Genomic DNA, 23,978 nt, shown 5'->3' on the forward strand with positions numbered 1-23,978 from the left:
ACAGACAGACAGTCAAGCTGCATCAATCACAAATTGTCAGACTACAGTGGGTCCACAGCTGAACAAGAGAACTACAGAAGCATGAGTTAGCCAGTTAGCAAGACATGTGCAGGGTTGTTACACAACATAACATACACAACTACATATTTTGAATGATCGCTAGAAAATACAATCTTTGTAGATTTATCTTTTGGAGGTGAATATAAAACACTTTTACTCACAGCGTAGGATACAGCGTCTTCTGTATAATGTACGTGTAAATTTCCATGTGATGTAAACCACATGTAAATTTTACAGTTTGTGGGCGGGCAAGTTGTTCGTGACGTAGAACGTGGGTAGATATTATGCAAATGCGTTACTTCGTGATGTGCGGCAGTAACAGAAAAAGATTCTAATTCCTGACGACTTGTTCAGGCAAATGTGAGCCGGCTCTTTTTTTGATAGACAATAACATTATTTATCGTGCACTGTCGGCTTCACAACTTTGCAGATAGTTTATGTTTACATACAGCTACATGACACACTACATGAAGGATCATATTTGAAAAGGCATAATAGGAGCACTTTAAGGAAGTGTGTCACGCCATGCAAAAGATGCATTACAGCAAATGATACACACAAATTGTGTGTCATCTCTTTAGGATCGGTGCAGGCTTGGACTGTGGGCTGTGTGCTCTGTGACAATTTCACAGTAAGGAAGCTCCACTCCCACTTCACTCTCTTTAAGGAGGATGGGAGCCAGGCGACTACACCCTGCGGTTCAGGTTCTGCTACTGCTGAGGCAGCATGGTGCAAGTTCTGATGAAGAAATTTGGCAATGTCACCACTTACATTACACAGTTTCAGTATCCTTGCCACAGCTTGCATCCCATTTCCTTTGTCTGACATCCTCTCCTGTACTGGCAGTATGGGAGTGATAGTTATACGCTCCCTCTGTACGCACATATTGCATCATATGATAAATAAGGTTGAAAGGTATGGAGGAAGTTTTAATGTGTTTCCCTTGTTATCACATAGGGGACAGTGGAAGAAACTAAGCAATATTGCCACTTGCGTTCCACTTCCTCAGCAGTTGCCATTTTTTGGAGTGTGAAGGGAGATGTGCATCTGATGTATTTACATTCGTAAGGATGGAAGTACTTCCCATGTGATATGCAAGAGAAGGTGTAGTTACAGAATTGGAAGATTGAGCTTCGCCGCTCAGCGTCCCACTGATCTGTCTGTTACCCTCCTCCAATTCAACAAGGTAAGACATAGTATCTAAGTCCAGATGAGGAGGTACACAACCATCAGCTAATGAGGGCCATGAGGGAGAGAAAACTTGGAGAGGCACTACAGCTCCCCACTCTCTTAGTAGCTCCTCCGGTTTACACTGAAGGTAGATCAACCCATTCCTTAGGAGACCCGACTAAGAGGTAAAGTAATTTCTTAGAGATTCAGCGGCAAAAGTCTTTCAACGGAAGTAGCATGTGTTGACTAGCATAGTTGACACGGTAATTTGCCAATCGACGTTGGAAGAGCATGAGAGTGTAGAGCTGCCTTAGGCAATCCACTCTCTGTGCTCTTTCGTCAGATCCCATTTTGAGCCATTTCGAGGTGACTTCAGGGTAGAGCAGACAGTTAAAAGAGAAGTTCACTTCCAGAACAAAAATGTACAGATAATTTACTCACCCCCTTGTCATCCAAGGTGTCTTTCTTTCATCAGTCATAAAAAAATATATATATGTTTTTGAGGAAAACCTCTCAGGAATGTTCCCCATATAGTAGACTTCTATGGGCTCTAAACGATCCTAAATGAAGTACCAACCCAGTGTTTACAAAGTGAATGTGCAAAGAAGATCAAACGCCCCTTAACAAAAAAAAAAAAAGCTAAAACAGCGATGTAGGATGATTTTAAAGTAGGAGGAGAAAATGAGATGGGAGTTTTTCGACATACCCTAAATGTCTCAAACCAGAATACACAGAGTACACGCAGAGCTAGACAAGACAAGCATTTGAGGTTAAAAAGTATATATATTGTACTTTTTTTTTAGAAAATAGCCAATCGTTTCACTAGATAAGACCCTTCTTCCTCGGCTGGGATCGTTTAGAGCCCTTTGAAGCTGCATTTAAACTGCATTTTGGAAGTTCAAGCTTGCGGGCACCATAGAAGTCCACTATATGGAGAGAAATCCTGAAATGTTTTTCTTAAAAAAACGTAATTTCTTTACGACTGAAGAAAGATGACAAGGGGGTGAGCAAGTTATCTGTAAATTTTTGTCCTGGATTAATTGTTTCATTTTTCATATTCATTGCTGTCACTTCCGAGTACTTGAGTACTCATGTTCTCATGCCTATCCCTAATGTTGAGGAGAGAATCAGTAAGCTGAACAAACTACTTTTGTGAGGAAATAGCTTATTGTTTAACCCTTTAATTGTCACAGTCCGCTCTGTGGGACACCTAAGTTTACTTCACCATATTACAAATAAATTCTAATCATGACAAACTATATATCGTTGGGAAGTTCTAAGACTCCTAAATAGATATTTTACCACTCTTTTGTGTTACAAATTATGTAGGAAAAGTAATAGATTAATTTATGACAAGAGTGCACCTCAAAAATCTACATTATAACAGGAATTTTGACCTTTGCCACAAAAAGACTTTCTTTGTTGCCTTTTTCCCTATAATGCAATAGAATTCTTAAGAAATTATATATCAACTGAAAACTTAAAACCATTTTAAAATCAGACATTGCATTACCATGGAAATTGTACATCAAAATCATATTACAAAATGTTTTCGTTCATGAATTATAAAAATGTAACATTGGATAGTGCATTTTCATGTCTGTGTTTAAGATAGGGAGCGACAGTTAAAGGGTTAATGAATTGACAGAGTGTCCGCTAATCTTCAGTCTTTCGCAAATATTTATTTTACACTGAAAAATGTTCAAGGGAAGTGAGGAACAATTTAGTTTATGACACTACTTATTTGTTTCTAAAATAGCCATAAATATTGATTGACTGTTGTAAACTTGCTTTCTCCAGTGTTAAAGCAATGGATCTTCTCATATAAGAAAATCTCTTCCTTGAATTCTCATGAAAACAAATCAGAAACAATAGATTTAATCCCTAAAAGATTAGAAGAGTTTGATTCTAAAATGCTATAAATCCATTTTGATTAATTTGAGTAAAAATTGAGTATTTTCTTTACCAAGAAAGTGGCAAGATGAAAATAACTGTTTTGTGTTTCAAACTTTCACAAAAAATTAAAAAATAACATAAAAAATTCAAATCCAGATTTTGATTTTTAAAGATTTATTATAAAAACTATTTTTTTTTTTTTTTTTTTTTTTTTTAAATGCAATAAATCCATCAGGGCTCTATGCCTACTTTTGTTTTTGGATCAAAAAATGTAAAAAATTTAGAAGCACAGTCAAAATTTTAGGAGCACCTTCTAATCAAAAACAAACAAACAAAAAAAAAAATATCAGATAAAAAATTAGCCTTCCCATTACAACGTAATATTTGACTCCTTAAAGTGAATTAAAGGGAAAAATCATATTTTATAAGCTTTTTAAAATTTCTAATTAAACAACAGAATAAGAACAAGTAGAATAAGAATAAGTTACTACTCAAATGAAATCAGTATTACAATTAATTTGTACTACCGAGGTGGCACAGAAGAACACAAAAATGGCTTGTAGATGTATTTTCATATGTTTAACGAGGCTCAGTGATGCCATGCTTGCAATCAAATTCATAAATTCATGTTGAGATGAATGTTTTAAACATATAAAATTATTTAAATAACTGAAAAGATACTTTAAAAATGACCCTAAAACTGCCAGTAGGTGGCGGTAAGTCACTGATTTAAATACTGAATCATTCATTCATTTGATTCATTTGAACGGCTCATTCATTCAGGAATAAAGCAAGTGACTGTCTTAATGAATGGGTAATTGAGTCGTTGACTAGATTAGTTTAAAAACGCACATTCATTCCTACAACAAAACAGCCCTGTGGAGATGCGCAGTGGCTCAGTTGTGACTTTGTTTTAAACTATTTTTGACGACGAAATAGTCAATAGGCAATAGTGTTATAGTCAGACAATGTAAGTCACTTAATATTAACTTCTTGTTTATTTAACTGTTGTATTAAATCAGTATCGCATTTACAAACTCCCTTAAAAATCACTTTCACTCATCTTAGTTCATCGTGATCTCACATTCCATTAAGTTCAATTATAATCAACAAAGCTCTCTACACTGCACAATGAATCTCTTATTTACACTCACTCTACACTTTGTTTATGAAAGGATTCATCAGATATGTTTGTGATACGTTACTCAACGTTGCAAAAACACGTTGACACCTTTGAAGCTCCCCTCAGCGCAAACACAAATATGCTGATTGGGTCAGTTGCACTTGTGCTCCTAAATATTTTTTCACAGTCGTATGCAGTAGTTTTCAGTCGCAAATTATAAATTTTTTGTTTGTTGATTACAAAGTACAAAGTAGATGAGGAAAACTAGGATGCCAGGTGTATTCAAAACGCCTTTACTGTTTACTGTGCGTGGAATGGTGCGCTGTGATTGGTTGACATGGTTTGGAAAGAGATAGAAAACATAACGGAATAACACGGCGGATATCGCATTTTGCGTAAAATTAAAAATAGACCTTTTAATACCGACCAGACACAATATTGAATTTGGCAGAAACTCAATTAAACAAAAAAAAAAAAAAAAAAAAAAAAAAAAAGCCATTTATCACATTTCGGAACCAAACTCTTCATTTGTTGTTTTGTTAGTTTCAAAATAATTTAAACTTGCTGTACATTACAATAATGCTCCAGGGACCAGATTTACCAACAGCTTTTGGCATTAAACTAAACGCTCTTGCATATGCAATTGTAGAAGTTTTCCTTTTAAAAAAAAATGTATGAGAGGAGACTATTTAATTGAATCATCCAAGGTGATTTATCAAGTTTAGAGTAATCAGCTTACTGGTTTTTGTGCCATTATCTAAAGCCCAAAAAAAGTATGTCTCAGCTCATTTTGCACCTGTGTTGTTACATTACTTGCAACTGATTATCATCGGCTCTGCTCATTTGGGACGTCCTCTAATTTGTGCAGTTTTTCATAGATTCAGTTATTCGTCATTATGGAGATGTGCTGGCTGCGTCTGTGTTCTTTTTCCACATTGTTAGTAGAATTTTCCACTCCCATTGCCATTTTTATGGGATTGCACTCTGATGCTAATTTGCACTGTTAAGGAGATCTGGTCCCAGATGTTTCTATGTTTTCTGCTGTGCTTGAATCTCTGTTCTGCATCAATTTTAATAAACTTCACTGTATCACAAATGTTATCAATTAGTAGAAAAAAGAGAAAACAGGCAAGGACAGTGTGATGATGGAAGGAACAAAAGAGTAATAGATGGCTAGTGAGTTAGTCCAGCTCTGTGGTGTTTTAGTCAAGCTACAGTAGCTACCCCACTTCAATCTTGCATGTCTGCCTTTTTTTTTTTTTTTTTTTTTAACACTAGGTAAGGTAAAACAGCAGGCTAATGCAACTAATAACATACATATGTATGGCTAATAGTTGCGCACAGATATAACTAAACGTAATAAAAATATGGGTGTTTTGTTGTTTAACTTTTTTTTTTTTTTGAAAATCTATATCAAAAACACAAATAGTCTAGAACTGTATATCACCAACATATTAGTAACGTAATAGAATCTGTTCTGATGGCAGTACTGACCTTTGCAGACCAGGCCCTCCTTCGTCAAAGCCTGCTTGCATACTGCACAACTCTTGGCCTTTTTAAAGGACTTAGCCTTGAAGGTGTGGGAATGAACAGCCTCAAAGTCTTCTGGCTAAAGGGGCAAGGAGAGAGAGAGAGAGAGAGAGAGAGAGAGAGAGAGAGAGAGAGAGAGAGAGAGAGAGAGAGAAATGCATTCAATGAGTGGAACAAGCGCTTTGATGTAATTCAGTTTTGGAACCTTGTATCTCTATTTTAAGTTTTACAAAACTTCACAGATGTCTTTTTTGTTTGTTTTGTTTTGTTTTGTTTGGTTAGAATGACAGAAAGAAGTAAACATTACTGTTCCACACACACAAACATACTACACATGTATTAAGTCCTTGTGCTGCAAAGCCATTTGGTCAAGGTAATGAAAAGTGTGATCCTCAGCATTTTCAGCTGTACTATCTCCCTAAATCTTAATGACTTTTGTCACACATTGACAAGACCATTAAATGCAGGACGGCACAGCCTGGCATGGGTGACCTTGGCTGTGGAAAACCAGAGGGAAGGGTGGACACTCATTGGACATTCACTAAAATATGCTTATCTTTGCTTAACTTAGGACCATCAACCACAGCATTTATTCAGAATGGGAAAGATCTGTGTGTTATAGTGACCTTATTGAAGTGCTTACTTTTTTTCTAGTTAAATTGGGCAACTGGCCTTGGAAGAGTTAAAAAAAAGGATTTCAAGTTCACAATGACAGAATTTTTTTCTTGAACAGTTGAAAACCTCCAGGCATAATCAATTATTAAAAGAGGAATTTAGATTCTAGTCCAGTACACAGTGTCATTCAGGCAACCTGCATGTATATTGAAAGTTTTAAGACAATGATTAATTGATTAACTCGCTGCTGAGTTTTGACCAGCTTTTTCAATCAAGTAGTTGGGAAGTATTTTTCTTTCTTTCTTTCTTTCTTTCTTTCTTTCTTTGTAGCACCCCCTAATTTTGTAATTTGCATCAATATTAAATAATGAAATAGTTCAACTATCTGAGCCATGGCCTTGTGGTCAGCCTGACTCTGATCTCTTTTTTTGGACCATAATGCAATAGGTGTCAGTCTCCTTGAGCACATAAACATTAGGGCTGGGTATTGGCACATTTCATGAATTGCTTTAATTCTGATTCACAAGCTTTTGATTTTATTACATTCTGATTTCAATTTGATTCATTATCAGTTTGTTTGGATATGTATCAAGTGAAGTACAGGAACACAATCTATCAGCTACTGTATAAGATACCCCGCCAGTTGGTACATTACCACAATATTAAAAGTTAAAATAAACAGCAGAGTCTAAACTATTAAATTCAAACTTTTGTGTTCCCCTGTCTTGTGTTTAGGGCTTTTATGTTGAAATGTTTCTTGGTTCCTATTGTTTCTGTATTCTCATACTTACTATGTTTAGTTCTGTTTCTTTTGTTCTTTGCCTACCTTGTCTTTCTCCTTAGTTACCCTCATTAGTTTCTATAGTAATTAATTAGCTCCTCCCTATTCTTGTTACTATCCATGACAACTCATTAATACTTTTGTTCCCCTTGTGTATTTATACCCTGCTGTTATACCCAGTTGTGAGTTGCTGGTTGTTGTCTTAACCCCCCTCCCCCCCAAAAAATGTGGTTAAATAAGTCTGAATCAAAACTAATTCATTAAGTAAGATTTGGAGTTCGAACATTTTGACACACAAAATAAATCGCGCATGTAATTTGGACAGAAATTTCTACATTAACAACACAAGCCTTGAATTGAGGCTTCATCTGGCATGGCTATTTATTCTCAACCCAACCTGGGACTTGTCTTGTCTTCTGTTTTCTTACTGTTAGGATTTTCCCTCTTCTGGATTTTCTACCCTGTCTGGATTTTCTGTTTTTGCATGTTTTCTTCATTTAGTCTTGCTGCAATTAGATTCTCTTGCTCTAACATAACAGAACAAAGTACCAGTATGGATCTAGCAGCAATATTTGACCACAGTGTAGAATCAGCAGGATTTAATGGTGACCCTTTGCATCATCTCTGTACCATTTTATAAAATTGCCATGCCACTGAAGACTACGTTGAGGAGGTTTTATTGAGGGACTGTCTTTGGAGTGGACTATATTTGGACAATAGCCTAAAGTTGCCAGAGGAACGTCCTAGCTGCACCCTTGCACTGTATATTGACTTTGTTCTGCAGTTTTGTGGATGTAGGGGAGGTGGAGGAGGACCTTCACGTGGCCACAATTACAGAGCATCGTCTTTTCATGACTGCCACTTCAAAGTCTCGTCCTGTCATAGCTACCACTCTGGAGCCTTGTCCTCTCATAGCCACCAAGCAAGAAACTTCATGACATGACTGCCAGTCCTGAATCTCGTCCCGTCATGGCTACCATTCCAGTGCCTTGTTCTGTCATGGCCAACATGCCAGAACCATAGTCCTCAGCCTTCATGGCTACCAAGCCAGGGTCCTCAGCTGTCATGGACGTTGCACCTGAAGCTACCAAGCTACCAAAGTGATTGAGACTGATTCCAGTGTGATGGACCCACCAATGATGTCGTGCAAGTGGCCGGCGTCCCTGTGTCCTCAACACTCTCAAACCTGGTGGTTCTCCTTCTGTCAGTTGTATTGCCTGTGATGACCCTCCATGGAGGTCACCTGCTCCACTTTGATGGTCCTCAGCACCATCAACTCTGAAGACTGAAGACAACCACTGAAAGCTCCATCTGATTTGCCTTGGTGGTCATCTCTTCTATGGGGATCTTTAGTCCTGTTTACTCTGCTGCGATGGTCTTCTGCTCCACTCTAGGAGTCTACATTCTTTTCTGCTCTGCCCTGGTCTCCTTTTCTTCTGGCGAAGCCCCGGTCTCCAGCTCTGTCTGGGCCACCTGATCTGCTGACTCCACCTTGGTCTCCAGTTCCACCTTGGCCACCTGATCTGCCCTGGCCTCTTACTCTGTCCCCTGCTCTGCTGGCCTAACCTAAGCATCCTGCTTTGCCAGCTTCACATTGGTCTCTAGCCCCGCCCTGGTCACGAGCTCCTCCAGTTTCACCCTGGTTAAATGTTCTATCTGTGTCTCCAGACCCTCTTCCACCTTGCAGGCCTGGCCTTATGTCCTTCCCTATGGTCTGCTTCCACTCCACCACCCTCCTAGACATATGTTACCAACCTTTCTCCTTGAGATCTACCGTCTTGCAGATTTCAGCTCCAAACCCAATTAAGCACACCTGAATCAGCTAATCAAGGTGTCCAGGGCTACTTGATAATTACAGACAGGTGTGTTTAGAGTGTTTAAATGTTTCTGGGTTCCTGTTGTTCCTGTGTTCTCATACTTCCTGAAATGTTTACTTTGTGTTTCCTTTGTATTGTTGCCTACCTTGTCAGTCCCCTTAGTTAACATCATTAGTTTCTATAGTAATTCATTAGCTCTTCCCTATCCTTTTTACAATCATTAAAAAAAAACTAACGTAAGGCTGTATTCATTAACTTGTTATATTGATAGTTATGGCTAAATATTCAGCTGTGACTGTATTTAGCCAGGGTGACGAGGAGGGCCAAGGTGGAACAGATTGCTCAGGCGACCGAGGCGGAGGCGTGGATCTGGAAGGCCGTGGTGGAGCCAGAGCGACAGAGGACTAAGGTGGAGCCGAAGGGAAAGAGGAGCCTGACAGAGCTGGAGGGACGAGGCGCAGCCAGAGGAGTGAGCTACCGATCCAATGGATGGGCGACGACAAACCAAGGTGTCGGAGGGACAGGGAAGCCCCGCAGAGCCAGTGGACTACCGGGCCATGGCAGAGAGGAGGGAGCTAGAAGCCATGGTGGAACCGCTGGATCGACAAGCCGAGGCAGAGTTCTGGACTCAGAGGCTGGAGGCGGAGACAGGGGATCCTCCAGCCAAGACACCGATGGAGACTGCCAGATCCACAATGATGCCACTGCACAGATATTGGGCTGAGGGTGAGCAGAAGGGCTGTCAGACGACAGCGGTGAAGAAGGCAGGAGCGGGAGGGTTGGTGGGCATTTGGTGGGCAGACAGCTCACAAACAGCCTACATGTCTGAAACAGGACTGACAAGAGGCTCAGACGAAGGTGAGAACAGAGGGGGCAGGTTGGTATACATGTCCATATCAGAAACCCCCTCAACCTCCAACAGCCCCAGATCCACAATAAGCTCATCCTCTGTCATGGTGCAGTGAGCGGAGCTCTCCACGGCTTTTTCCCTCGTGGCTGGTGTTGTAGCCAGCTCTCGCACCTGGTCTGATGTTACAAACAGCTCCGGCAAAATCCAAAAAAGGCGAAATCTCCTGAGGGCCATCTTCAGACGACAGCGCTATGCACACGGTGTTCAAACTAGCGTCATGGAACACTCAGAGTGCGCTGTCCGTGTAGCTGGTGTGGTGAGCGATCTCCAGGAACAGTCTGGTATGGCCCTTGAGAAGTCTCTACCCCTGCTCCAGCAGGAGAAGAAGGTATTCAGGGTGGGTAAAGGCAGCCAAAGTATCCATGCGAGGAAAAAAGAAAAAAAACACACACACAGACAGTTTAAAGGCGTGACAATGACAGATGAGATGAACAGGAAAGGCTATTAATTATCTTTCATTGTTTTTATCAAAAACATTATAATAAGAAAGGCTCTAATACAGAGCGGCACAAAACGATGTGTAATGTGTTCGAAGTAACACAGAGTCACAGTGCGCAGCGTTCCACATAGAAAAGTTCAAAGTACAAAGTGACAAGATATTAATCCGTAGTGTATTAACTCTGTGCGATAGTTGATTGAGCCTTTTCTTTTAATAGTTTTCAGTTACTTCAGTTACTGTGTTTGTGAAGAACATAGTGCTCTCTAATCCAGTGTTGTGATCTAACAGACATTCTGTAGAAAGTAATATGATTTAACAGTAAACTTCAGCAAGATAAAGTCCTTTTATGCAAAATAAAGTATAATAGAAACAGTGGAGAGAGTTTTATCGCCTTGACTGTTGTAACCGAACGTGACACACAGTTTGAATGCGGAATGGAGGATGACAGGCTTGACTTAAATACTCATCTGTACCAGACATTAAACAGCTTTAGAACACTTGAAATACAATGCACAAAAACTTTATGGTGCTTTATGGTGCGTTTGTGGCTTTTGTGGGGATGAACAATAACACAGAATAGTATACGCACAATATCGGATTTGGACTGGTCTTGTGTGACCGATACCCTGATCTGAAAGAAAATGCTAGTATCTGAGCAATACCAGTACTGAATATTGGATCACCCCAAGTATTTAGTGACTGTTTATGAGTATTTGTAGTACTGTTTTACGATTATGTACATTATTTTCTGTCATAATTTCTTCAAGTTAAACCAAACTGTTGTAGTGAAGTTCTTTGTGTTTCTGTATGTATTTGACTATAGTTTTCTCAAATGAGATGTTGAAATGTACATGAAATGAACTCTCAGATCAGCCCTGGAGATGCAGTTCATGCACAGGGTAGAATCTGGAAATAATGGGTCCCTTTTGCTTGCCCTTCGGCCCTGGCTGTCTCCTAGGGTTTGCGAGCCCCGTGGACAAAGTGCACTCTGTGTTGTGCAAACAGCAACCAGCAGATTAAATTATACACGAGCAGAATGGAACAAAAATAACTTAAAGACAGCTACTCTCTTACTCCGTAATTCATATAGACTAACAAAACTAGAAGAGAAATGATTGCATTATTGTAAGCACAAACATTTGTTACACCAAAGATTGTATAATAGTGTATAATTTAATTGTGTATAAAGACTCAATAGACTAACTGCTTTGTATAATATTCCATAAAGGGGGCAAAATGCTCACTAATTACACACACAAACAGACTTCAGTTCCAACCCCGCTCCAACACACCTGCCTGTAATTATCAAGTAACACTGAACACCTTGATTCAGGTGCTTCATTAGGGTTAAAGCTGAAATCTGCGGACAAAGGTGGACAAAAGCAGCTCTTACTTTTTGTATAGCAATTTGTATTTAGCCAGTAGATCTTTAAGTGGAAAAATTGCCCTTAATGAATTTCTTAAAAAATTTGGTTTAATGAAAGATGTGTCCTTAGGTGATTATAGAAATAATATATTTTACAAAATCAAAAAGAGTCTGCTATATTGTGGCTCTGTTGGACATTTTATCTTACAGTTACCATGGACATCATAATGATATCATCCTCTAGGAAAGGTGTATTGTGTTCTTCACTGTTCTCTGAGCCCTTCTTTAAAAATGTTGAAGTGGTTGTTATAGGCAACAAATTTGTTCTTCATTTAGGAAGGTAGAAACTATCTGTTTTTTCCCACTTATGTTGGCCATCCATGTTGTTGGGATGATGACAATGCATGCAGACCCAGGTTCCATTCCTGTGCTCATGACACCCCCATAGATACTGGTGGCATTCTGAAAAAGTCAATATTCTCTTGAATCAAATGCAAAAAAACATCCATTTGTGGTTTAAGAGATCTGTGATGTAGCAAAGACAAGGCAGCTACATTGTTTGTGCCTTCCCCTTTTCCTTTACACTCCTATTCTGTGTGTTCCCTCTCCCCTTCCTTTCTCTCTCTCTTTCTCTCTCTCTTTCTCTCTCTATCTTTTCTTTTTCCTCTCTTATTCAAGTGCAGCTCTTTCTTTTAAGCTTCCCACCCCCAATGTTTAGTTCCCTTTTTCTGTTTCCCTCCTCCCTTCTCTGCCAGGCCTCACTTTCTTCCATCTCGCCTGCATGCCTGCTTGCTTATGTCCCTGCTAACGTTACTTAAATTTTTCATTGCCCCTCTACTTGCTATCTTTTGATACTCTCTTTCCTTCCTCTGCTTAGCCTGCCTGAATTCCCTGAGCAGCCCATCACTGAAGCATCTGCCAGTTTTAAAAAAGGAATAGAGGAATGGAAGCTACCGTCTCTGTCAAAGAAGTATATTAACTGAACAGAAGGCTTTTCCCTTCTGCAAGCTGATGCTTTATCAACATCCTGTGCAACCATTAGGAATTCTCACTCAGAATAATTAACTACTGATAAAACTAAGCATCGTCACCTTCAGCAAATGATTGATTTGTCACTACATAGCCAAATCTGTAGTGTTGTCTGTTTCAAAGATACATTTTTTGGAGTTAAAAGTATTTAAATAAACAGAACCAATTGTGGAAACACCTACAATACCACAGTTACCAAACTACTCCCCCACGTTTCCTTATAAATATGCAAATCAAATGAGCCTTTGAGTTTTATTTATTGTTGTGAGCTCACAGGAAAATGATTAAAAAAATATAAAATAAAAATAATAAGAAATATTTAAAAAATATAAAAAAGCAAATACATTTAGTTTCATAAAAACTATTGTCAAATACACACAGAAATATTGTTTTAAATAAAATTTTTGTTGTAAAGCAATTGCTATATTTTTATTCATTAAATTTATTTAATTGATTAGTGTTATGTATCTGTTTGATTACCATCACTTTTGGTGACAATTAAAACAAAACACAGAATGCAGAAAGTAAGTATGTACGTAAATCAGTCAATCAATCAATCAGACAACACAATCTGGTATCATACTACTACTACTACTTATAATGATACAATTTGATAAACAAACCAACAAATAAATAAATAAACAAATAGACAGGTGTGTAATTAGTAGTAAATGGAAATATATAAATGTGGTAAATGTAAAAACAATTAATCGCTGTCATACTTTAACCAGCTACTAAATAAATGCCTCAGTCTTCGGTGCAGACTCTTTGAGAAATGGTAAATATATTGTACAGTATGGGCTTAAAGGCTTTACAGACACAACCTTTTGAATAAACCAATTAAATTTTAGGACTTCACACTGGTTTAAAAGCCTTCTATTTCAAACCCATCATAGGTATATATGGACAAAAGGACAAACTGAGAACACATGACAAATTGAATCAATTTCTGACGGTAGAGACTGCAATAACTTATGAAAATCGCAGAAGCTGAAATTAACCTGTTAGTGTTCCACTGTAGCACTGGTGCACTTTGCATTTAGTTCAATTTTACAGGAACGCTAAGGCGTTAAATGTATCTGATCCAGCTAATCAAGTCCTTCAGGCTTACTTGAAAACTATGTGGTATTTGTGTTGAAGCAGGGTTAGAGCTAAACTCTGCAGGGCTGCAGACCTCCAGAACGTGATATTGACACCCCTGGTCAAGACTATCTGCTGAGGTTCAAAGTGAGCATCAGAATGGGGAAAAAATTAGATATAAGTGTCTTTGAATATGGCATGGTTGTTGGTGCCAAATGGACTGGTCTGAGTATTTCAGAAACTGATCTACTGGGATTTTCACACACAACCATTATGCAGGAGCATCTCCAATTGCACAACAAGTTAAGATGGGCTACAGCAGCAGAAGCCTACATTGGGGCCAACTCTTGTCAGCTAAGAACAGGAAACTGAGGCCATAGTTTGTACCGGCTCACCAAAATTTGGAAAATAGAAGATTAAAGAAAGTTATCTGATCAGATAAGTTTTGATTTCTGCTGTGACATTCAGATGGTAAACAACTCCATCCCTGCCTTGTATCAACAGTTCAAGCTGGTGGTAGTTGTAGCAGCCATATTAGATCCATTTCTATATGCATGAAGGGCACAGTGATAATAGGAAATGGTATTAGTGGGAAAGCATAAAGGTAATTGAGGAACCTTTAGTGGCAGACCCCTTGCAGCTTGCAACCAGCAGAACAGCTTGACATTACTCTAATCTAGGTCAGTGGAAGCATGTGATCCAATATTATGCCTTCGTTATTATACGTTCTAGGGGTGTTTACCCCTGGACCACGGGGCTTCACGCAATTGCGTGGTTTGTGTGGTGCCTAAACACAATACTGGGTATGGGATAATATGTTTGATGTTCAGAAGCCCAGACCTCTGCCGGTGGGTCCCCTGTGGTATGCCGACTTGGGTATTTAATACAAGGTTACTTGACAACTATTTACCCCTGGGCTCCCTGGTGTGTACTCCTTCAGTAACATTGATAAACGACACATTATTGTCCTCTGCTGTCTGCTGTGTTAAAAGTACACTGAGCCACTCCAGAAAGAGATATAATATCCACCCACTCTTAATAGTCCTACCTCTCGCTCATGATGATCCATTTAAAGATGTTGAAGTATGCTACCCTATCATTGTTGTTTGAGTTTTGTCAAGAACGGATGGACTGTCTGACAAGAAAGTCTGGTAGAGTATTCTGGTTAGAAGTCTGGTAGAGAGGTGGAGATAATTTTCCAAGATAGGTAAGCTAGAGAAGGTAGATTTCCAAAGTGCATGGTCAGTCTGAACAGAACAAAGACAGACACAAGAGTTCACCTGGAGACAGTGCTCAGTAATGTGTTCTTTGTGGAGTGTTAAAATAGATGCAGTGCAGGTGTGGATAATTAAGCTGCTCTGCTTGGGAAATCATCATTTCCCAGGATGACACAGGTGTCTCTGCTGAAGGCTCACTTAAACTATAGATGCAATGTTGTCAAATGTGTTTCTGACTACCTCTATGGCTGTGTTTACACTTGGCATTAACATGCGGCCTGTATCCGAATGTTGTCCACATACACATTAAAAAGACAAGTGTAAACACACTTCTGATTGGAATGTTATCCGATCAGCGTGTGCTGGTCCAGAGGTGGTCGAGGACACACTGTGATCAGATCTCAGTGTGATGTAAACACAATCCAGCCATTGTGTCTGCATTCGCAGGTCGATGTCACGCAAAACCCTGCCCACTCTCTCCTGAACTGTCAGAATAGAGATGGAGAACACCAAGCCGTGGAGCGTTAGTGAGAATTGTACACTTATTTGGTTTGTAAAATGTCCCGTGATTGAAAATGGTTTTCAAAAGAAAACCCACCACTTCAGGTCAACTTTGCACCAGGGCCATCCTCTTCAGACTTATTTAAATATTGTACTGGAAAGACAGATCCTATCGGATATCCAGATGGAGAAGTCGATCGGCTTGATCAGATCACGGTGATTGCATGTTAATGCCAAGTGTAAACACAGCCTACAGTATATGTTGTTTCAGTAACTGGATCAAAAATGTTTTGGACTGTGTATACACTTGTATTTAGCACTGTCCATTTAATCATCTGAAATGGAACTTGGGGTCTGTATTTAGGCCACTCATGCTTGCCTCTCTAAGTGCTGCTGGCAGCTATTTATTTCATTTTTAGCTATTTTGATATCAAACATATGTAGCACTACCTTTTGTTGACTATATATTAGGGGTGTAACGGTACACAGATGTCACGGTTCGGTACGTACCTCGGTTCGGTGGTCACGGTTCGATACAATTTTGGTACAACAGAAAAAACAAAAAAACAAATCTACTGTGCTAGATTTCTTTTCATTTATTTTTAAGAGACAGTAGTACAAATAAAAAAAAAATCCACCTACATGTGGAAATACTTAATATTATATCACATTATAACATCATATATAAAGCTATAAAATATGCAGTTCATATATACATACAAGGAATAAATACCTGACATATATTTAATTTAGTTAACTGTTAGACAAGGGGGAAAAACATGTAACGTAGCCTATATTTGCTGAGTTTCAGTTCAGTTTTCTGACAGAAAGGAAACTCAAATGGCAGAAAGCGACATCCTATTTGTTTTGTTGTTGTTGTTATTGTTGTTTTTTTAAGTTGATTTTGCTGGTATGAGGAAAGCTGAAGTAATCGCGCCGGCGCACACAAACACAAAACATATATATGAGCGCGCCCACCTCACGGTGTCACCGTAGGAACACGTTAGCTTTTGGATACATGGTCAGTATGAAAATATTATGGAATATTTAGATTTGTGCCGAATGAGAGAGGTAGGATACAAGAGCATAAAGCTCCATTTCGCAAACAGTTGAGTGCTCAAGCCTTTAAAGTAACGTTATACTCCCTTGGCAGTGAGAGACGTGTTCAGAATCAGCACATGGTCACTGTCTAGTGGGCTTTGTTTTCAAGTGGGCCTGGCATTTGTTGCATTACTGTGGGCGCCCCCTTCTGAATTGAATCTGAATTGCCTGTATTTGTTGTAAGGCCTCATGCACCGAACCGAAATGCCTGGACCGTGACCGTTCGGTGCGAATTCATGTATCATTACACCCCTATTATATGTTGGAGCAGTACTGTTTAGAGTAAAACCTTGTTGGTAATTCCTTTCATGATTATCTTTAATATGACTCATGAGTATCATGAGTAACTTTATTGACTGAAAAATGATCTGTTTGCACTCCTTGACTTATACAACGTCTCTACAAAATCAGTTCCACTAGTAGAAGGAAGAATTTCTATGAATGGGGAAAAAAGGTTTACTAATTTTATATATTTCTAGATTACAAACTATTACTCAAACAGTAATTAAGCCTGTATTACATAAACAATTCTGGTCATATCTGAAATAATTGTGTAAAGTTCTACAAAGCTGTACCTTATGTCTAATGCAGTGTTTACTAGCCTATATATTGCTATTTTATCTTTTTTTATATAACTCTTATATCTCTCTTAATATTTCTTAATAGTTTTTGAGTATCGTTGTGTTTAATATTTTGTGACTTATGTATTTTAATGTTTTCCTAACATTGACTATAAGAGGGGTGCTCTGTTCTGTTCCTGGAGGGCCACTATCCTGAGTTTAGAACACACTTGAACCAGCTAATCAAGGTCTCCAGGATCATTAGACATGTCCAAGCAGGTGTGAAGCTGAACTCTGCAGGATATTAGTTCTCCAGGAGCAGGATTGATCACAGACATCATATTCAGGTCAATCCTATAGTCTCTGCTACCAGAGACAAAGGGCTTGTCCAAATACCCACATTTGTGTTATTGGCCACTTGAGAGTATGTGAAACTATTACACCACCACTAACAGTTTGAATTGTTGATACAAGAATGGATGGATCCATGCTGTCATGTTGTTTAGACCAAGACAAGTTAACCTTTTTTCTGTTTTGGTAAGCCAGAGCGAACTGTATCCTCAGTTTCCTGTTCTTAGAGATGCTCTTCTGCATACCTCTGTTGTAACAAAAGGTTATTTGAGTCTGGCCATTTTCCTCTCATATCAACAAGGCATTTTTGCCCACAGAACTGCCATTCACTTAATATTTTCTCCTTTTCTGTAAACCAGAGATGGCAGTTTCTGAAATACTCAGAACAGCCCACCTGCACCAACAACCATGTCACATTCAAGACACTTAAATCACCTTTCTTCGTGATAGCGGTGTCTGATTTGTAAATCAGTTCACAAATCACACTGAACGATTAATTTGTGAATTGGACTGATTCGATTACATGTGTTCTCAAGTCAACAACTAACTGATTCAAATGATCTAGTCAAACAAGTCTCCAGTTAACAGTTTACAGTTTACTGAATGAAAGTCTGATTCAAAATGTGCCAGGAATGGGAGATTCTCGAAATTTGAGTACGATCATGACTGATGGCACGAAATGTAAGGTGATAATGCTAAATTTTAGAATTTATTATTGCAAATAAAATCATATTTAGATTTCTTTTTATTTTTTATTTTTTACATTTTTTTATATACTAGGATATATATTTTATTTGTATTATATTAATGAGCATTAACATATCATTAGTTATCATTAGTTCGTTATAGGTGTGTAACAAGTTTTGATAAAATATTTTCTTGCAAAATAAGCATTAATAACATGAAAATAAGCATGAACAACAGTTTGCACAAAGCCATTTAAGTGGCTTCTCAGTTACATTTGAGTTTAGTTTGAGCAAACTCAAGAAAGTAGATAGATTTTTAGCAGTGTTTATCACCATTGTAACTTACACTACACAGCCAACCTACTCTGGAGAAGGTTTTATTCTGGGTGGGAGATCACGAATCAAAACTTGACCAATCAGCTGTGGGCAAAGTGACATATCTGATGCAAAAAAGTGACTCCCCTTGTATCTCTTGCAACAAATTGCATTTGCATATTAAACATAAATATTAAATGTTTAGTTTAAATTAAATATGTACATAATAATAATATGCTTTAGTATATAAAAAGCTTAGAAAATGACTAGGCTTAAATAATTTCTTTTAAGCTCTTTGTTGAACATATAAATTATTAATTAAATAAATTCAGTTAATTAAAAAATCTGGATCAAACCCTGAGTTGATGGAATGTTTATAGCAAGCATTGTGAGGCTACTGAACTTGGGGTTGGATTTTTTTGGTTTTGTCAACTCTAAACCTACTCTGAAACTCAGAGTTTGTTCAACTAGCCACTGGGAGAGATGTGTAGTGGGAGATTTCACAAAGCTCTTAATGGACAGACAGTTTATTTTCAGGGTTAAAAAATAAACATGCATCTTAGTTCCCCTCCCTTTTTAACTCCCTCTCCCACTTTTTACCAAACCTCCTCCTTCCCAGTGAGAGTGATTAGTACATCTGGGATGGAGTCTACTCTGTCTTTCTCTTTGACATAATTAAATAAGTTCTGGGATGAATGGGCTGACAGATCTCTACTGGAGGTTGAAGAAAGGGGGGTTGGGAGAAGGGAGATTTTATTATCCTGTGCACTTACAACAGGGACAATCCCTCCTGAGCAGCCCGAGGTTAAATGGATTGCTCAAGGGACGTTAATGGTAGTTGAGCTCAGAGTGTCATATTTATGGATCCCTTTCAAATATCTGAACGCAGTATAACAACACAGATCTTTAACCACCCACAAGGTGTACATTTCTACTCTACTAGCCAAATCCTGTCTGCCTGTGGTTCTTTGGCATGCATTCCAATTCTAGCAAAAGAGCTCCTCTTGCAGAAAAGCAATGAGAGGTAAAGTTCAGGGTAGACAAGAGTCATATCCAGCCTGACTCAATGTAAATTAAATGTGTGCAGTTAGCAGACTGGAGTGTGAGTCTGCATTAGGATGGTTGCAAGGCCTTTTCAAACTAAATACTTAAACAAAGCACTTCTGTGGAGCTACACACAAAGGTGATGGAATTCTTTGCACTTAAAGCGGGTTTTAGTAACCAGCCTAAACCACTGATGGATTCTGTAACTACTAATAAACTACATGATTTGAGCACAAGGCTGAGATAACATTATTGAATTAAAGTCACAGAAAAAGAGCTTTAAAAAGTCTTTAGCACGTTTGCATAAAATTTGCAAACATTCACACTTCTGCTTTAAATTTGTAATACTATTTTGTCTATATTATTCACATATTTACACCTACGTTAGTTTACTCCAGCAACATTCTTTTGCCACATTTTACATTAGCATTTTTGCAGATTTAATGTCTTCACACTCACTGATTATTAGCCCCACTCCACTTGTGATTTTTGCACATTTCTTCTGAAAATTGTTGCCACAACATAGTAAACAAACTGCTACTTTTGTTCTGCTATATCTGTTGATGATCAGATTTAACCTTAGTGCTACCTTGCAATGTTCTTTTGTACTGGACTTTGTTCTGTGAAATTGTACTGTGCAATCTTATCTAATTTATTTCTTAGTTTATTTAATTCTTACTTCTAGTTTTCATTTAGTTCTTATTTAATTCATTTAGTTTATTTAATCTAATTTAGTCAGTATAGTCTAGTTCAGTCCCATAGTCCTGTGTTGATTTTATGCACCGGAGTAACTGTAGGAATCATTTCACCATATGCAAGCGGTATATTGCTGAAATGACAATAAAGCTGGCCTGTCTGTGAAAATCAAATAGATTTTCACCAAATAAATAGTAGAGCTACAAAAACGTGGAAAGAGTAACTTACTGTGTATATGTATTGAACAGATTTAGATGCTGATGTTTCTGTTTCTTGGCCTTTTCTTACTAGTCTTTACAACTGATACACAAATGAAATGGTTAACTTGTCTGATTATATATATATATATATATATATATATACAGTATATATTAGATATATATCAGCACATGTAACTAAAAACCTATTCTGAGAAATCAGCATTTTTCTATGACCATTTAACTTTTGTCTACAAAGAGGAATTTTATACAGCAAATAGTCTTGTTCTCTGTGTGAGCTGGACGCACAACAACTATTTCACTGTATTGTACCATGTATTGTATAATATGTACCAGCTTTAAAGTAGCCTGTTATCACTTACACTGTTGCACTGCAATAAACGCAATAACAGACAATTAGTTTTAAACCTCTAGAAGTTACTACTTTAAAAAATTTGTAACCTCATTTTTAGTGGTGATTGCATATAATCACATTTGATGCCATTTTGCTGCATTAGGTAAGACATCAGTTTACTTATTATTCAAGTCGGCTGCCATGCTGATGAAAGTAATAATAATAATAATAATAATAATAATAATAATAATATTAACAATAATTGTGCATGTTTGCTTGCACTTCAAAATGCTTTAATGGTTGTACATTTTATATTAGCATGGGTATGTGGCCATCTGTTTAAATATAAAATGTTGTACTGTAGTTCAGAATGACGTTTTATGTAATGCATGTCTCCAGATCGGTTTTGTTTTTCTTTCTTTCTTTTCTTTTCTTTTCTTTTCTTTTCTTTTCTTTTCTTTTCTTTTCTTTTCAGGAAAGATCTTTATGCAGGTGGAATATCCCTACTGAGACTTCATAGTAATATATATATATATATATATATATATACATACATACATACATTTATATATATACACACAGTGCTGTAAAAATGGCAATTTCTTCAGAATTTTTTTAATTGTTTTGTATTTGTGGGGTTAAGCATGACCTACAGCAGTTCAAAACCCTCTTTTTCTCCTCAAACAGGTTTGAGAATAATGTGGTATAATGTCCTAGGCCCTAAAGCAGACAAAAAATTAAAAAAAAAAAAAATTGACACATAATTTAACATTTTAATGGGGTTTATTTATTTATTTAACAGCACTGAATTTATGGTCTAAGGTTTTTAAAATTAATCCATATCATGCACTTTGCATATTTTCAAGGACTGTTGTTAATAGAGATTGATAGAGTTGTTAGTAATGCAGTTTTTTTTCCTCCTATATTTGCCTGTGTATGTATCATGGTAATAACTGGTAATATGGTTAGGATATTGCCAGTGGTTTGATTTGACTGAGATCTAAGTATTGCAACACAACACTGTAGCTGAAGAAGGAGGCTTCAGTAAGGGATGAAGGAAAAGTGTCTACGAAGAGAAAGAAATGGTGATTTGTTGCTGTGATAGGGGAAGTTGGATGAATAACGCTGGGTTATGGTCTTGGCAAGATCTGAAGGATGGGAACGTGTGCTGGGACAGATTGAAATTTGGGGGTGGGGTGATTGGTACAAGAAAAAGCAGTGGTTCTGCGGCAAAAGGGTTTTTTTTTTCTGCAGGCACATCAGCACTGACAAAACCACTGAGGCATGAAATGAGCAAAATAATGAAAACTTGACCCCTAATCTGACCGCTCTCATTAACTTCAGACTGGGAATCTCACGCTACAATGCTAGCAGGCACCACCAAACACTCTCCTAACATGCTCTGAGGTTGGTTCGGAAAAAAACACCCCGTAATACTCTACTGCATTAAGAAAACCAAACAATCTGGTGCAAAGGATACACAATGTACCCTCAGAATTTCTCCTTCTTTAAAAATGGCAGCCATTAACTCAGCATAAACCTAAGGGAGTCTTTGCGGCAGTGTCCTTTGAATCTCTAAAATGTTGGCAATAACAAAAAATGGGGGTGGAGGAAAGTGGGGAAGTGGGGGTGTTGTACCTGTCAGGTTTTGTTATTATATCAGCAAAACTGGATATGTGATTCAACACTTGTCACTAGTAACACTATTTTTTCAAGAAGAGTTAAATTAAAGTGACTATACACAATGTACAATAGGACAGTTTCTTGAACACAGCACTCTGGAAACCAATGGAAGCAGGACAGGACCACAAAGTACACTTTGCTTAGACAGATTTTAAGATGCACTGAGCAGCTGAAAACCCATCACAGGTAAAGGAAGGTTTAGAAAATAGGGCATGTCTAAATGACCAGATTGTTGTCTGGTAGCACTCACAATCAGCTGTGAAAGGTGACCCCAGTTTGTGTTGTATGTATCGGAACGAGTCAGTGCAGAGTAGGTCAAACAAATGCAGCCTTACCTTGTCTCTTCTAGCTGCTCTCAATGGAAAGAAACAAGAGAAGAGGAACTTCCCCCAGCTAATCACTGCTGCCAGACACCAGTTCAGCCGGGCCATGGTTGCCTCCTTCTATCACTCTTTTGCTTCCTTAAAATCGCCCTTTCTATTCTGTGCTTATTGTCCAGGTAAATCCAATAGCAGAGAGCTGACGGGAGGACAGATCCCTTTAGCTGCAGAGCAGGTAGCAAGAATTACCCTACTCTTGCCTGCACACACGTTACCTTACTCAGTGGATGCTGCAGCATTCTGTCTGTCGAAGGAGGATGAGGAGGAAAGAGGGAGGGTGTGAGAGAAAAAAGCAGAGAGAGGGAGGGAGAGAGAGAGAGAGAGAGAGAGAGAGAGCGGAACATGCAGTGGGAAAAACTAGAAATAGCAGAGAGGCAAGTTGCTTTTGATGAGGAGGAGGTAGAAAAGGAGAAAAAGGTTTGAGAAGAAAATTAATGCGTGTGAGAGAGGAATACGCTTTGAAGGAGAAAACATTTCAGTAATTAACAGGAAAAACAAGGCATCACAATTTTAAAAAAAGGAGATGAAAACAGGATAGGAGGTAGGCTAGGATACAGAAAGACAGGGGGAAAAGAGAGATAGAGCGCAAAAGGGAGAGTGAGTGAGGAAGCCAGATATAAAGTGAATTTCAAAGCAGATAAAGAGTGCATGTCATCAGGCAGCCTCACACGCATACATGCACACAGACGCACACATGCAGCCTCACACGAGGCTGTACGAACAAGGGGGGACAAATAACGTGCCGTGTGCAACTGGGTTTCTGTGGAAAGCGTTTATGTGTGTCTTCTTTTACCTCTATATGTGTGCCTTTGTGAATGCATGTGTGAGCTCTGTGTAATACGTTCTCTGGTGTCAAGTGCTCATCCAACTGCAGGTGCACCGCACCACTGCAGAGTCGCCACGCTTCGCTAACAAACGTACCCTCTCACTGCATAGAGGGTGGGGGGAGGGGGACAGGATTAGTAGAGAGCAAGCAGAGACTGAGAAAAAAAGAGATGCCAAAAATTGCCAAGAGGAAAAGGCAGAAATGGGGGAAGAGATACAGATGCATATTCAAACACTCTCTTTTTCTTCAT

The 23,978-nt window shown here is 38.3% G+C and overlaps 1 protein-coding gene across 8 annotated transcripts in view; it reads right to left on the reverse strand.

Moving 5' to 3' along the window:
• The window catches only part of tns1a (tensin 1a), a 79,570-nt gene extending 56,427 nt beyond the window's left edge, over positions 1 to 23,143 (reverse strand). For 7 of the 8 annotated variants that reach the window (XM_051112406.1, XM_051112405.1, XM_051112409.1 and 4 more), the window contains exons 1-2: positions 22,858 to 23,143; positions 5,744 to 5,858 (exon numbers count right to left, since the gene is read on the reverse strand). In XM_051112406.1, coding sequence (XP_050968363.1) covers positions 5,744 to 5,858; positions 22,858 to 22,953 — 211 coding nt within the window. In that variant the 5' untranslated portion in view covers positions 22,954 to 23,143. Of the gene's footprint in view, positions 1 to 5,743; positions 5,859 to 22,857 lie in introns of those variants that run through there. The other variant, XM_051112410.1, reaches the window with a different exon arrangement.
• Between the last annotated feature and the right edge of the window lie 835 nt (positions 23,144 to 23,978).

Source organism: Labeo rohita, chromosome 6, assembly GCF_022985175.1.
Source record: "Labeo rohita strain BAU-BD-2019 chromosome 6, IGBB_LRoh.1.0, whole genome shotgun sequence".
Lineage (NCBI taxonomy): Eukaryota > Metazoa > Chordata > Actinopteri > Cypriniformes > Cyprinidae > Labeo > Labeo rohita.